General features: G+C 39.5%; 1 protein-coding gene across 3 annotated transcripts in view; it reads right to left on the bottom strand.

The window, feature by feature from the left end:
* The window catches only part of SMAP1 (small ArfGAP 1), a 202943-nt gene that overhangs the window by 8837 nt on the left and 178696 nt on the right, over positions 1–15410 (bottom strand). For all 3 annotated transcript variants that reach the window (XM_043591751.1, XM_043591749.1, XM_043591750.1), the window contains exon 8: positions 248–375. In XM_043591751.1, coding sequence (XP_043447686.1) covers positions 248–375 — 128 coding nt within the window. The remainder of the gene's footprint in view (positions 1–247; positions 376–15410) is intronic.

The following is a 15410-nucleotide window of genomic DNA, read 5'->3' as shown; positions in this document are numbered from 1 at the left end:
ATTTAATATGCTTTCGTGATGTAAAAGCACCCACAGGCAATATGTAAATAAATGGAATGGCTGTGTTCCAATAAAACTTTGTTTGCAAAATCAAGCTTCAGGCTTAGTTTGTCAACCCCTGGCCTAAAGAACAGTAAGCTTTCAAATCAGAGACTGCTCAGAGACAATTCTTTCAAAATTGAACTTTTGAGGCTTTTCAAAAAGGAAATAAGCAGTGATGATGTAAAACCATGTTCTTACTACATACCTGAGCTGCGGGTATGACCGTTGCAGGTAAGGGATTAGAAATCATTGGTCCAAAGATGTCCAGATCATCATTCAGGGATGGCACCGTGGTTGTGTTCCCATTGGTCACTGGTGCCTCGGCAGGGCCATCTGAAAAGAACACAGATTCTCATCCCAAAGTAGATGCTCTTAAATTACTTAAAACATGACATTATTTTTTAAATTAATATATGGTTAAAAACAGTTAAAAGGTTGACAAGATTTATGTCCCCCTTTTACCCCCCAGGTTCTCTCCTCTTTCCCAAAGAAACTATTTCTAGTTTTGTTTATTCTCTCAAAAATATCCTTTACTCACCAGTTTCTAGGTACAATATATCCAAACCCTGTTTTAACAAATGGTATTACACTATTCATGTTATTCTGCATCCTGATGCTCTTTATATGCCAGGCACTACTCTGAGTACATACATTAATTCATTTAATCCCCATAACCTTATGAGACAGACACTACTTTTGAGATAACTGACTAAACTGGCATTTCATACCATGTTCTTATAAGTAAGAATGCCTGCATGTGTGTGTGATAGACATCACTTCATATCATGTTTACCTATGCTGGAAATAAATTCTGATGATTTAAAATGTTTGTAACGTTGAATTCTTACGTTACACCCCAGGGGGGCGGTGCACCTGGGCGGCTCAGTTGGTTAAGAGTCTAACTTCGGCTAAGGTCATGACCTCGTGGTTCTTGGTTTGAGACCCACATTGGGCTCTGTGCTGACAGCTCAGAGCCTGAAACCTGCTTTGGATTCTGTGTCTCCCTTTCTCTCTGCCCCTCCCCCGCTCGCTCACACACACACACACACACACACACACACACACTCTCTCTCTCTCTCTCTCTCTCTCTCTCTCTCTCTCTCTCAAAAATAAGCGTTAAAAAAAGTTACAATAAGGGAAAAAACTACATAGAAAGGAAAAACATACACTGTGTAAACTGATTCTGTAGGAAGTATCCATAAAACTTTGAAATAAGCTCACTGTATACTCAAGCATGGCCACGTTCAGTGATGGCAGTACCGAGCCACTGAGCTGTACCCGGAAGGGAACTCCGACAGAGTGACAATATCCTATATCAGCTTTTTACTTAACCTACCATTCAAAAAACTTTTTTCAAAGTTTGTCTCTCCTTTTTACATTAGTGCAGAATTTACAAAATATAAAAGGTGAGACTTGGAGTGGGTTGGAGTAGAGAATTTGTGAGCGCAGTCCAGGGATTGGGACATCTCACACACTTTCCTGTGGCCACAACCAAGTTAACACTTAATAGTGTCCCCACTCCAATCTCTTGTGATGAGGGAGCATGAGGCACGCTGACAGGCCACAACCCTGCCCCCCACCCCCCCACACACAGTTGGGATATGTGTGATACTCCTCTTGGCTGCCTGAGAACAAAGGAAAGGGGAAAAACAAATGTTAACTGATAGAGATCATAGTCCTACAAGACCTGAGTCTCCATCTATTCATGAATATCTTAGTAAACTATAGGAAAAAGGCAATCTTATCAATAGCCTAATCTCCAGAAACCTATAGACTCTGTTTCCTGGAGCCCCAACATCATCCCTCCATAGTGATGTGGGAAACAAAGACAGAAGGAAATGGCAGAACTAAATTTCCTTGTAACTTGCAGTCCATTGACAAATACTTGAGGCAGGCAGAGTAAAATGTTTCTCCAGAACTCCCCACTGTCTTAATGCTAGTGCTTTGCCACAGGGAAAACAACCTTAGCTTGATAATAGCTAGGCCTCCAATATCCTGGAAGTCTTCTTTAGCATATGAAAATCTCACTGGAAACTTCCCCTTGCCTTTACCTCCCCCAACTCCTAAGTATATAACCAATGTCTCCTCATCATCCCAGGGCAGCTCTTCCTGCCCACGCTCCTGTCCCCATGCTTTAATAAAATCACCGTTTTGCACCAACAGCATCTTTAAGAATTCTTTCTTGGCCATCGGTCTGGACCCCATTAACCCCACTGTCACCCCCAAAAACCTTATCATCTTGAGACTCATGTCCTAATCAAGCTTCTAGTTTAATAATTTACAATCTTTTTGATCTCTCTTTGCCTCAAAGGCAAATTAGTCATCTTTCAAAATTTCTTTAAGGTTGAGTGAGATGTCTTGCACAGAGCAGGTTTCCAATATTTGGCAAATCTAATGGAAGGTCTTCCACATACTAGGTATTTCTACCACAAACCACAGAAACTCCCAGGTTTCTTTTCTTTTTTAAAATATAACTATAGAAACTGTTATATTTTATTTCCCAGTTTAAGCCTCAGTAAGTCACATATTACTAATTTCAGTGAATAAATGGGTCAATGAAATATTTTTTACTACTTAATTTCTAAAAGACTGTAAAACCCACATAAGATTAGTTTGTAAGAGATCAACTGCAAATATTTTTAAATCACTTTCACTGATATATTATCAGAACCAAAAAAAAATATAGGTTTACTCTCTCTCTCTCTATATATATATGTGTGTTTGTGTGTGTTGTATGTTCTATCTCTATTAAGCACCATGGACAATTTAAAGGGGAAGCAATAAAACAATGCACAGATAATACTAATTTATAATATACAGAATTTTAAGCTAAGATACAACTATGACCTAAAAGAATTCAAATACGACTCATGAAAGTTTTTTGTTTTCATTTCTAACCACAAATGGCAACATTCATTTTGAAGTCAGGCATCTTTAAAGAGCTATTTCATGTTTTCCAGTCCATTCCACATTCCATTTACATCATGTAAATATGAACCAGAAACAAAATATTTTAAAAGGACAAGGTATTCTACATTAAAAACAAAATTAAAGGAACATCATCTTTGTGGTATCTACAACATCTCAGTTAAGAAACTCAACAAGGACATGTGAGCCAGTGGTACCATCATCCATGAGCTGCAGAGCTGGGGACAGGGACACAACCCCATCAAACAGACATATTTAATTGTATCGTGAACAAGGAAGCATTTTATTAGGAGGAAATAAAACCATATAACTATAACTATAACTATAACTATAACTATAACTATATATATGCAGTTTAAATTCACAGACAGAAGCATATGTCCTTTAGAACAAACTACAATCAAGAGGAACAAAGGTAAAAAAGCAAAAGCCTGAGTATAAATATGTATTTCCAGTTTTTCAGTTAACAGTTTTTGCTTTTTCAAGTAATAGCAATCACTAACAATTAGGACAAATTTATGAAAAAAATACCTTAAACTTGAGAAAGTACTATCTTTTATTTTTTGGTAAGAAAATATCCTGACTCGACTTTTACCACAGGACATGTCAACCTCGTTTACAGAACGCCATTGTGCCAGCATACACTGTATGAGAACCGAGAGGTTCACCAATTGCAGGCAAATGATCTGTATTCATTACTTTTTTTTTTTTTAACATTTATTTACTTTTGAGACAGAGAGAGAGAGAGCACGAGTGGGAGAGGGGCAGAAAGAGGGAGACAGAATCCTAAACAGGCTCCAGGCTCAGAGCTGTCAGTACAGAGACAGACGCGGGGCTCAAACTCACGAACCGTGAGATCATGACCTAAGCCGAAGTTGGACGCTCAACCAACTGAGCCACCCAGGCGCTCCTGTATTCATTACTTTTATAAACTGTACATCTTTCAGAAATGTATGTCTGTTTTTAAGAATATTACTTTATTTATACTTTCAAGTCTAAACCCTATTCAGAGTCTAAATTATAAAACAACATGCGGCACGTTATGTGGTTTTGAAGTCTCGTTTTACCCTTCACACCCTTAGGATCACATATGTAACCAACAAAAATAACAGCCAACACTCAGTATAGTGCTTATTTCATGTCACCCTAAAAAAATACAAATGAATCAACATATACGTACACTTCTTTAGTCTTTATAATGATGCTATGAGAGGTACTATTAATTATCCTCATTTGCAAATGGTAAAAACATTAAACTTGTCCATGGTCACAGAGCTAGTGCAAAGCCTTGGGTTATAATCTAAGTCAATTTTTATAATAAGATCAATACATTCTTGTAAAAGATGCAAATAATGCAAAAATGAATAAACTAAAAGTTCACTACCATGGATGATGGTAATGGCTGCAAAATAATGTGAATAAATGTACTTAATGCCACTAAACTGTATGTGTAAAACTGGCTAATATGGTAAATTATGTTGTGTATTTTTATCACAATAAAAAAAGTCCCTACATTTTCTATGCTTCTAAACATATGTTTAAAACAACGTATATATATCAAAGTCGTTTTCTTTAGATCAAATGGTGTATGTGTGGGTGAGAATGGACTGCATTCCATATTGCATGAACTTAAGATAACTTACTTATTCAATCCTGCACTACTGGGCATTTAGGTAGTTTCCAGACTTTCATCATTAAAGAAGCAGTATAAATACCTACTGTCCTTAATATAAAGCCTACATAGCTTATTTTCTTCACTGCAAGGTAACATGACTTCATGTTCTACTACCACACTATAAAGAGCTTCATTTTCTCATTCCATTCAAAATATATATGTATATTTAAAATCTGACCTTTTGAAGTCTCAGAAAGGCATTCTACACCAACAACAAAGTCAGGCTCTCTTTGTAACCACCTACCATAGTGGAGCTGCCATGAAAGTCAACTCATAACAGAAGTTCAAGGAACTTTGGAATCCTTTAGAATGAGACAGAGGAAGCATCTGCTTAGGAATGTGATCTTTATGGAAAGGTTGCCATTTTGCAAGTGAATAAAGAAGATACGTGTATTAACTCCAAAAACCTAAGATAAGAAACTTTCTCTCCCAGGTCTGACCAAGGTTTCCTATCCAGCCTTGTGACAGACACAGTGACTCTTCTCTGCCTTCACATCTACAACACAACTGTCTTCTTTTCTCTCTACCCCAGTTTTCTTCTCATATAATCCTGTAATATCAGAGGTTTTACCCCCATCAGTTTTTGTTGTTCCTGTTACTACAAAAGCTAAGCATTCACAGAATTGTTGAAAAATCCTTAGCCTAAACAAAAACTTCTCAGCCTTGCACAATCAGTAAATACAAGTTCCCAAAGGGTTTTCCCAGTGGATTTCAACGTTTGCTAATCTGACTATACTGTGTTTAGCTTGCTAAACGTATTCTTTAAAAATTTTTTTTAATGTTTATTTTATTTTTGAGAGAGAGAGAACGTGAGCAGGGTTGGGGCAGAGAGAAAAGGAGACACAGAATCTGAAGCAGTCTCCAGACTCTAAGCCATCAGCAAAGAGCCTGATGAGGGGCTCAAACCCAGGAACCTGAGATCATGACCTGAGTGGAAGTCGGATGCCCAACAAACAGCCATCCAGACGCCCCTAACAGCATTCTTTAAAAAGGACTGTTTCATTATAATGGTGTATTTTTGCTTTTCAGTATTTAAAAAGGAGAGTTAAAGGGGTACCTGGGTGGCTCAGTTGGTTGAGCGTCCGACTTCGGCTCAGGTCACGATCTCACAGTTTGTGGGTTCCAGCCCCACATCAGGCTCTGTGCTGATGGCTTACTCAGAGCCTGGAGCCTGCTTCAGATTCTGTATCTCCTTCTCTGTCTGCCCCTCCCCCGCTCACGCTTTGTCTCACTGTTTCTCAAAAATAAATAAATAATTAAAAATTTTTTAAAAAGGACAGTTAAAGACTATTTGTCATATTACCATCATTAGAAATATCACATTTCCTAGACTTTTTTTTTTTAATGTTTATTTTTGAGGCGGGGGACGGGGCTGGTGGTACTCTGTGCATGTGCTTGCTCGTTCATGGGGGAGGGGCAGAGAAAGAGGGAGACAGAAAATCAAAGCAGTCTCCACTCTGAGAGCAGAGGTGAATGCGGGGGCTGGAACTCACAATGATCATGATCTGAGCCAAAGTTGGAGGCTTAACTGATTGAGCCACCCAGGCGCCCCTTCCTGGACGTTTTAGAAGAATGTTTATACATGTTACCATTTTTGTCTCTGTGAGAGACAGGCAAGGCATCTCCTTCCATTATCTCCAGTTACAGAAACCAGGGCACACACACCTTTAAAGACTTGTTCAGGGGCGCCTGGGTGGCGCAGTCGGTTGAGCGTCCGACTTCAGCCAGGTCACGATCTCGCGGTCCGTGAGTTCGAGCCCCGCGTCAGGCTCTGGGCTGATGGCTCAGAGCCTGGAGCCTGTTTCCGATTCTGTGTCTCCCTCTCTCTCTGCCCCTCCCCCGTTCATGCTCTGTCTCTCTCTGTCCCAAAAATAAATAAACATTGAAAAAAAAAAAAAAAGACTTGTTCAATGTCACTTCCCTAGTTAAGCAGCAAAATCTCCACTACACCAGTCTTCTGACCCCTAGGCTAGTGAGTTCTCTTTTCTAGTGATGAAACCACATTTCATCAAAAGTCATGGAATTACAACTGTACCTAATTATAAACAGGTCACTTAAAATTCTGAAAGTTAAAAGCCAACTTTTATATAGTTTATAATTATGTGCACTAAGAAAAGCAGTGACATAAAAGGTGCAAAAACCATTCAGCACCACATGCACAGTTCCTCTTCATCTCCCCACTCCTCTGTCCTACCAAGCGCATCTTCTCAATTTACAGGCAAGGATACAGGTGGTTGTGGTCATCAATGAGCAAAGTAGGCTGAGAGAAGCAAGTGTGGGGTACAGTCAGCCTGGTTCAACAAAGTATTCACGTATCACAGTGAGTTCAATGAATCCTTTTGATCAAGGGTCCACTAACAGCACAGTCTTTGCTGACTGAATAAAAGCTCAGAGGCCACAAAAGCGGAAGAGAAGTGGATGTCTGTGCAAACTAATCAGAATTCACCACAGACATGCACCTCAGAGTGAGTGTTGTGTTCCTTGCTCAGCTAGGAATGGTGGTGGGAGCAGCCGGCAGCAGGAGGAGGGAGAAGCCCCTTTAATCAGTATGCAGAAACAGTCATTGGTGGACAATAAAAATAATGGGAGATCCAGAGTACAAGAAAAGCCTAAGGCAAATGGGAAGAAATTTAGCTGGGGACAACATCATAAAAAACGATAATGAAGAACAAAGGACCCCTTGAAAAGGCAATGAGCAAACTGAAGAAATTAGGACAATGCAGTAAAATGAAGAAGGAATTTCAATCTCGAAGGCAAGGAAGGGATCAAGCCCACAGTTAGCTGCTTGTGGGTAACTATTTTTTTTTCAACGTTAACTTAAAAGTTTAAAACCAGTGTTTTATCTGAAAACTGAGTTTGTAGATGACTTTTAAAATGCACACATACCATAAATTTACAAGAAAATGTTAAAATGTTTTGAGCTAAAAAAAAAAAAAAAAGTTGTTAAAATCAGTGCTACATCTCACATGAACATAAGGCATGCCCAGCATGCATTTACTGGCCTGCTTTGCATCATGACACTGATAGATGCTTCGAAAAAAGGTAACATTTCAAATATGACAAAGTCATGAAGGCCAGTCTCTGTCATCTAGAAATCCTCAATATGGTGAAATGAGACTGCTGATTCTATTAACTGTGGCTATACCAGAACTCATCTAACACCAATAATCCAAATGAGTAAAGGTTTAAAAAAAAAAAAAAAGACAGACAATATTTAGTGTCTTCTTTTTGGCTCATTCCCAGTACCTCTGAATGATAATTTATAAACTAAAGGAAATAAGAATATAACACGTTACATTTTAATGACACATTTTTAAAACTAATATTTTTATGCCAGGTACTTTGATCAATGCTTTTTATAAAGTATCTCAGTTTAATCATATCACCTTAAGAGATTTTTGTACACATTAGGCCTAGGATTTCAACAGAATTCTGGTGGTGTACCTAGAAAACTCAACTGCCATAACCAGTTTGAGAAGTTTTTTCTGGAGCCCCTAAGCAGAAATAGGTGCCCTTTCCCCATCTAGCGTTAAAACAGAAGCTGCCCTACATCACTAATAAAAGTGCCTGCAGGGCAGGGCTGGCTTCACTACTACCAGGTCCACTCACTGTACTCGACACGAGCTCCTTTTCTGAGGCAACTAATGACTCCTGAGTCCTTACGACCCAACACTACTTCCATTGTAGACCTGTCACCCACATCTGGTCAGCCAGGCCTACTGACTTTTCCACCCAAATCCAGGGGCTGCAAAAGTGGCGGCCTTCCCAAATACCTCAATATTTTTAGTTTTTAAAGGCATCTGAATATACTTAGGTTGACAGGCAATCCCAGTATGCTACAAGACCTCATTACCGCACCCTGTTACCATGTTCACAGTCCAGACCCCTTGTCCACTCCCTCCTGTCATCTCACCAGGAAGACACAGTAGAGCCACCTCCTTAATTTGATGCTTAACACAAAGCCCAATCCCAGGGGCTTCCTCTCTCCAGTTCACCAATGACAGTGAGGTTGGAATTCTATCTCCAAAGCAGATATATGTCCTCCAGAGTCACACTGTCCAGAGGCCAGTGCATCACTGCCACACAGCACCACACACAACTACCCACACACAGGCCAGTCTCCTCCACCCACTGCCTAGTTAGCAAGAAGCACATCTTACTCTCAACTACAGATCTGTTTCAAGTGTGCTATCATAGCACCTGGCAGGTGCTCCAAAGATGACCTCCATAACACACCGGATCTTACTTGAAATAAATCTCCACAGGACAAACAACAACAACAACAAAACCCAAAACTGAAACAACTCATTTGCTCCTCCTCCTGACAAGCAGCAGCAAGAAATTAACCTCTGAATTCAGGAAAGTAAAATTTAAATCGGGAATTTTAGCATTATTCCAGATTTCAAACTGAATTCTCACAACCAATTCTCTTACATAATCCCACTCTTTCCTCAGCAGTAATTTTCTATCTTCCAGTTTCCAGACTGCAACCTCATCCCCAACTTGTATTACTATACACACAGAGAAGCTGCATTTTCTGGTATTTACTAGAGTTCCATGAACTCTGCTGGCGCTCAGTAAATATTAATTAAATTCATCCTTTACTTGAATGTCAGATGTATTAGCTGGTCATAATCTATTTGCACAAATAATAAAAAATGTCAAAGAGCAACATGAGATTTTATGTATTACTAATCTAGTTTAAGGCAGATAAGAATATAATAAGTAAATGGATGTTAGGTTTTTCATTACCATTTTTGACTGAGCATGAATATTGAGCCTTGAGTACACCCTTGCTACAATGAAAACTGCCAAGTCTAATTCTTCATCAGTAACTACTGAGGCGTCATCCTAGGAAGGAATGAATTTAAAGTGGAAATAGCACTGATTAAAGAAGGCTGCTTCCATGAGATGCAGTAATGTTCTTCTTAATGGCAAAATTCCTTCTTAAAGCTTTATAAATTTTCATGTTACTCAAAGAACCTTTTTTATTTTCTACAAAAGAAACCATTTAAAGCTCTTTCCTTAATAAAAGTGTTATTTGGAATTCCTTTGTATTAAAACACATGAATTGCTTTATGAAATGAAATAAACTCCCATGTGCGTTACTTTGTGAAATTCAAGTCACAAATGTCCATTGAAAGCATATTAAAATTGTCAAGCTTCAAACTGTTTTCAAATGCCTTAAAAAAAAATGTGCCTGAGAGTTAAGTGGAGCTATTTATTTTTATTTTTTAGTTAATTTTCTTACTGCTAAAAAGGTGGTATTTAGACTACTTTACTAAAATGATTGAAGTGGCCTTAAAAGATGAACTCTCTTGCTCTATTTGTTGTCCGTTTTATGTATGTATGTATATATATGTATATGTATTTATGTATGTATATATATATATATATAAATATATATGTATGCATGCATGTAAGTAAATTTAAAACCAAATTGTAGGGGCACCTGGATGGTTCAGTCAGTCAGTCGGTTAAGCATCTGACTCCTGATATGGGCTCAGGTCCTGATCACATGGTTCGTGGGTTTGAGCCCCATATCGGGTTCTGTGCTGGCAATGTGGAACCTGCTTGGGATTGATTCTCTGTCTCCCTCTGTCTCTGCCCCTCCCCTGTACATGTTCTCTCTCTCAAAAATAAAATTTAAAAAAACCAACAAATTGTATAAGACAAATTTCTTTCTAAATGCTTAAAACATGGTGACAGACTAGATTTCTTCGAGGCCACCCAATTTCCTTAGTGCTTTTATTTTTTAATTTTTTTTAATGTTTTTATTTATTTTTGAGACAAAGAGAGACAGGGCATGAGCAGGGGAGGGGCAGAGAGAGAGGGAGACACAGAATCCGAAGCAGGCTCCAGGCTCTGAGCTGTCATCACAGAGCCCGACGCGGGACTCAAACCCACAGACCGTGAGATCATGACCTAAGCTGAAGTTGGACACCTAACCAACTGAGCCACCCAGGGGCCCCTCCTTAGTGCTTTTCAAGGAGCTGCAAATCTTCTCTCAGTCAAAGACCATGCTGTGTGACAACAGTCTGGAGGAGTCCTAGTTACATAGTATAATTTGAGTCCCTCCTCTGCACATCCCCTTCAAAGGCCTGAGCTATCTCTTACTCATCTCCCCTGACCTGGTATTCAGGCTACAGTCTCAGCACAGCCCTGCATACAAGTTACTGTGCTACATGCTTCACATTTATTTCTTCATTTAGATTCCATCCATCAACCACAGAGGTTCTTATTTCCATTTCCTAGATGAAAACACCAGAGCCCACACAAACTGCAGGTTACTGCCTCTAAATCCAGTGCTCTTCTTCTGACACAATGCCACCAGCTATCAATATGATAAGGATCCAATATCTGTTTTGTGTGGCATAAGGTCACCTGGTAGTCTTTGAGTTTTATTCTGTGTCACAGCTCAACGCAGTGTAATAGTTAAGAACATGGGCCTGGCTCTGTAACCTACTAGCTATGTGACTTTAGGCAACTTAACCTCTCTGTGCCTCAGTTTCTTCACCTATAAAATGGAAATAATGATAGCTCACCAGCCTTAGGTGATTTATCTTTCACTTCTCCCCAGCATGGACTCAGGACCACTTGCAAGGATCTGCTTAATGCCAGTCTTCTTACAGCAATATATTCATCTACCTGCATTTTGTTTCCTCCAGAAGTATAGTTACACAAAAATAAAACAATTCCTTCCTTTTGAAAGGGTAATATAACAGTTTACAATAGTTCCCTGAACATACTCTTCTGAGAAGAAGCAACACATGTTTTCATTAGGTTTAAAACCATATCTAAAAAACCAAACAGACCACAAAATTATTTAGGGTACTTATGCTAGCATATTCCTTCCTTCTGCCCTTCTCTCTGGAAAAACATCCTCCTGATCTGGTCAATGCACAGTTCACAGGACACTGGTGGTTTTCCAGGGCCACAGCTGCTATGTCTGGCATTTAGTCAGCACATTTCCAAATTTGTTTTATTTCACAGCATATGAACTTTGAAGAAGAGAAATTTCCCTGTAGGAATTTTCTACTTGACAAGTAAGTAGAGTGCTTTTGTGGGGGGTTTATCCTTTAGTTGGTTTCTTTCCAAGAAAGGCTTTTAGAAGCAAAAAACTTAGAAAACAAGAGTAATATATTCATCTCACTCATCATATAAAATTTGAATGTATATGTTACTAGAAAATTAAGTAGGGGGAGCCGCCTGGATGGCTTAGTTGGTCGAGCGTCTGACTCTTGGTTTTGGCTCAGGTCATGATCTCATGGTTTGTGGGTCCAAGCCCTGTGTCAGGCTCCACACCGACAGTGCAGAGCCTGCTTGGGATTCTCTCTCTCTCTGCCCCTCCCCATTCTCTCTCTCTCTCTCTCTCTCTCTCTCTCTCTCTCTCTCTCTCTCTCTCAATAAAGGAAGGAAGGAAGGAAGGAAGGAAGGAAGGAAGGAAGGAAGGAAGGAAGGAAGAAGGTTATGTATTCATAACTACATCTAACTAGCACTGTCAACTCATTTACACTTGGCCATTGTGAAAGTAAGTTAAAGCATGTATTTCCTGAAACACAAGCATGAGTGAGAAAACTTTAAAACTTGCCCAAAACTATATATTTCCTTTCCAGCTAAGAAAAATTGAGGGAACCTGTATCTATGCCTCTATACACTTCGGAATTTAAAATTATTTAAAATAAAACTATGAAATGTTTAGGCAGAAATTTCCCCAGATTAAAATGAGTAAGCATAATTTTATTTAAATATATTTAAAAATATTTAAATATACCCTGGGCTAGATTTTCATGACCAAGATCATACTGATTCTTTGCATGATGCCTTTTAGAGCACTGAGGACCCAATTCTCTCAGATACCTTCCATGGTCCACCCCAGCCACACATACCCCTCTGTGCCTGACAGGCCTGCTGTTCAAAGCCTCCTGGCAAGGGGGGCCAGCTACGCTGCAGGGCACATGCAGTGCATGGACGACCACAAGATAGAAACCCTGCAGGAGGGCTTTCTACCTCTGGTGGCAGACTGAACTGAAACCTGTAAGGTCACGTTTAACACCAGCAATTTATGATTCTTCTCAAGCATTACGCTTAGAGCATTTGCTCAACCTTGAGGATTCTATTCTCAGATGGGGTTTTCTACAAAAAAAATAAAAAAGCAAAAGGCGCTACTGGATGGAAGTATTAGTCTGGGGGGGATTATCCTAACCAACTGCTAAGCAGTCTGTCCGTTTCTATCATGTAAAAACTAAGCAGCAATACACACACACACACACACACACACACACAAATAAAAAAAATTTAAAAATTTAAAAAATGGAGACTAGCATAACTGCGTAATTCCCAGTCCTAGAATAACTACACAGGTAGAGGCCGTGAAGAACACCACCCCCACATGCTCTAGAAACTGATTTAAATTCTCTTCTAACATAGGGGTACACATTCAAGTCAAGATGTTTCTGAGACTGCAGTCTGCTTTGAGTCTAGAGCATTCAGGGATTTTCAGTCTGGCCCTTAGTGAAAAGGAACCTTAATTAAGACATTAGGTAATTTCCAAGACTAGTAGGTAGGTGATAACCAAGTATCTGACCCCCTTCTGGTATTAGAGAGTAAAACACTGAATAAATCATATTTGTACAGGCTTCAAACTAGAATACCTAAATATGAAGCAGTTCTTGCAGGTACAATCAAGAATATAAGGCAGAGATCAGCAAACTACAGCCCACTGCCTATTTTTAAATATTTCTGAACACAGTCATGCTCAATTGCTTATATATGTGCTTATAGCTACTTACATATTACAAAGTGGTTGTGGAGACCATGTAGCTTACAAAGCCAAAATATTTGGCCCTTTTCATAAAAATTTCGCTAACCCTTGCTATAAAGCAGATAGAGAGCATTTTATGTTTGACCTTGGGACGGAGAGTAGATCGGGAAAGGTGAGCTGAAGAATATAGGTTTAGCTTGAGTCAGTAAGTTGAAAAGAAGAACATGGACTCACCAAAGTGTCATTCAAAAGGAAGACCAAATTACTAAAAAATGATCTTAATGATTACCCTATTATGAGATTAAAAGTGATCCTGAATACAAACAATAAACTTTAGGATTCATGGACCCTCTGTGGGTGTGTAACTAAACTATGTGAGGGTTTTCTGTGTATTTTCTGCAAGTGCTTCAAGTTAATGCCTGTTCCAGTCTCATTCACATGAGCATATACTGTCATGTCTCCATGACCATAAATCATACTTCAAGACACCTGCTTCTACTCCCCACCATGTTTCAATTAACAAGGGAAAACCAGAGTCCCATGAGGGGAGAGTGGCATGCTTACCTTGGGCAGCAGAAAAATAGTCTGCTGCCCAAAGTAGATACCAATAATCAATCCTGATTTAGAATCACTGTTTTGAGCTAGAAGAGACCTTTGATTCTCTGTGGTCTCCTAGAGTTTCACAAACTCATCAAATGTCATGCATAACAAAGCTTTAAAAAAAAAAAGTCAGAAAGTATTTTTAAAAAGAACTTAAGAAGTTGATAAACCAGCAAGACTGAAGAGGTGTTTGTATTCTGAGTAGGACACCCGTCATTTTCTGCTACAAAAAAAATCCATCAGCAAAATATCCCTCTTTCTGACCTTATCTCCTATTGCTGCCACCTTTGGAACTCTTCCAGTATATGATCTAAAACTGTCAGTCACCAGCAAAATCCCCTACATATATATCCTTAACTTCTTCTTCAAACATCCCCTTCACTTTCCTGGCCTAAATGAACCTTGGCTCTCCCCTAAAGACACCATTTACAGAAGCTCTCCACTGTCGAAAACAGAGCTGTCTCAGGAAACTCACAGACCATGAGTGAGAGAAATAAATGTTAACTGATAGAAACCAAGGAGATTTTGGAGTCGTTTGCTGTGTGGCAAGGGCGGCTATCACAGAAAGTGATACCAGAAGAGGGGTGCTGCCATCACCAAACCCCAAAATCTGTGGTACTGGCTTTGAGATTGGGTGGCAGAGGACAGGGAAACACTTATAGGATCTTGAAAAATGGAGACACGATATGTGCAGTGCAAGAGTTGGTAAGCAGTCCCCAGCAGTCACCAGGAAGATGGGAAACACATCAAATGAAGTTCTAGCAGAGATGCCCTAGTTGACGCACAGACCTGGAGAGGAAGAAAAATCGTACTGATGTACACTGCTGAGCTCTGGAGGTTATTTACTATACAACAGTACTGCAGCCATAGTTGAGTATTTAAGGCCAGTCACCCCATTTGTCCACTAGATCCCAATGGCTATTCAAGACATTGCTGTAGCAATTTTTCTTGTCCTGAATCAGCAGATTTTCCTGTCCTACAGGTTCATTCCAAAAGGTAAACATCCTATAATTTCAGCAAATCATATTGGCTCCATTTTCAAAATATATCCAGAACCTGATTACTACTTTTTGGAGAAGTGAATAAAGTACTGCACCAAAAATGGCAGTTGAGGCTAAAACAAGCTCTGGTCTCTAGCTTAGAGACCCCTCCTCAGGATTCTTTTTCCTTTGTTCGCTGTGCGCATGAAAACCCCCACAGATATGGAAACTGACAACTATAAATTACCCTTCCCTGCTTGCATTCGGTGCTCAGATCTTTCGAGAAACGGTCTCCTCTGAGCCCTCTGGTGTTAAATAAATCTCCGATCCACCAAGATCTCTGAGTGCCGTTTGGTTTTTCTGCTGGCATACCAGCCTGGTTCCGTAACAAATTTGGTTCCCTGACCAGGAAACCCAACCG

This window comes from Prionailurus bengalensis, chromosome B2 (genome assembly GCF_016509475.1).
Source record: "Prionailurus bengalensis isolate Pbe53 chromosome B2, Fcat_Pben_1.1_paternal_pri, whole genome shotgun sequence".
In the NCBI taxonomy this organism is placed as follows: domain Eukaryota; kingdom Metazoa; phylum Chordata; class Mammalia; order Carnivora; family Felidae; genus Prionailurus; species Prionailurus bengalensis.
This window is presented reverse-complemented; position numbering and strand designations above follow the sequence as displayed.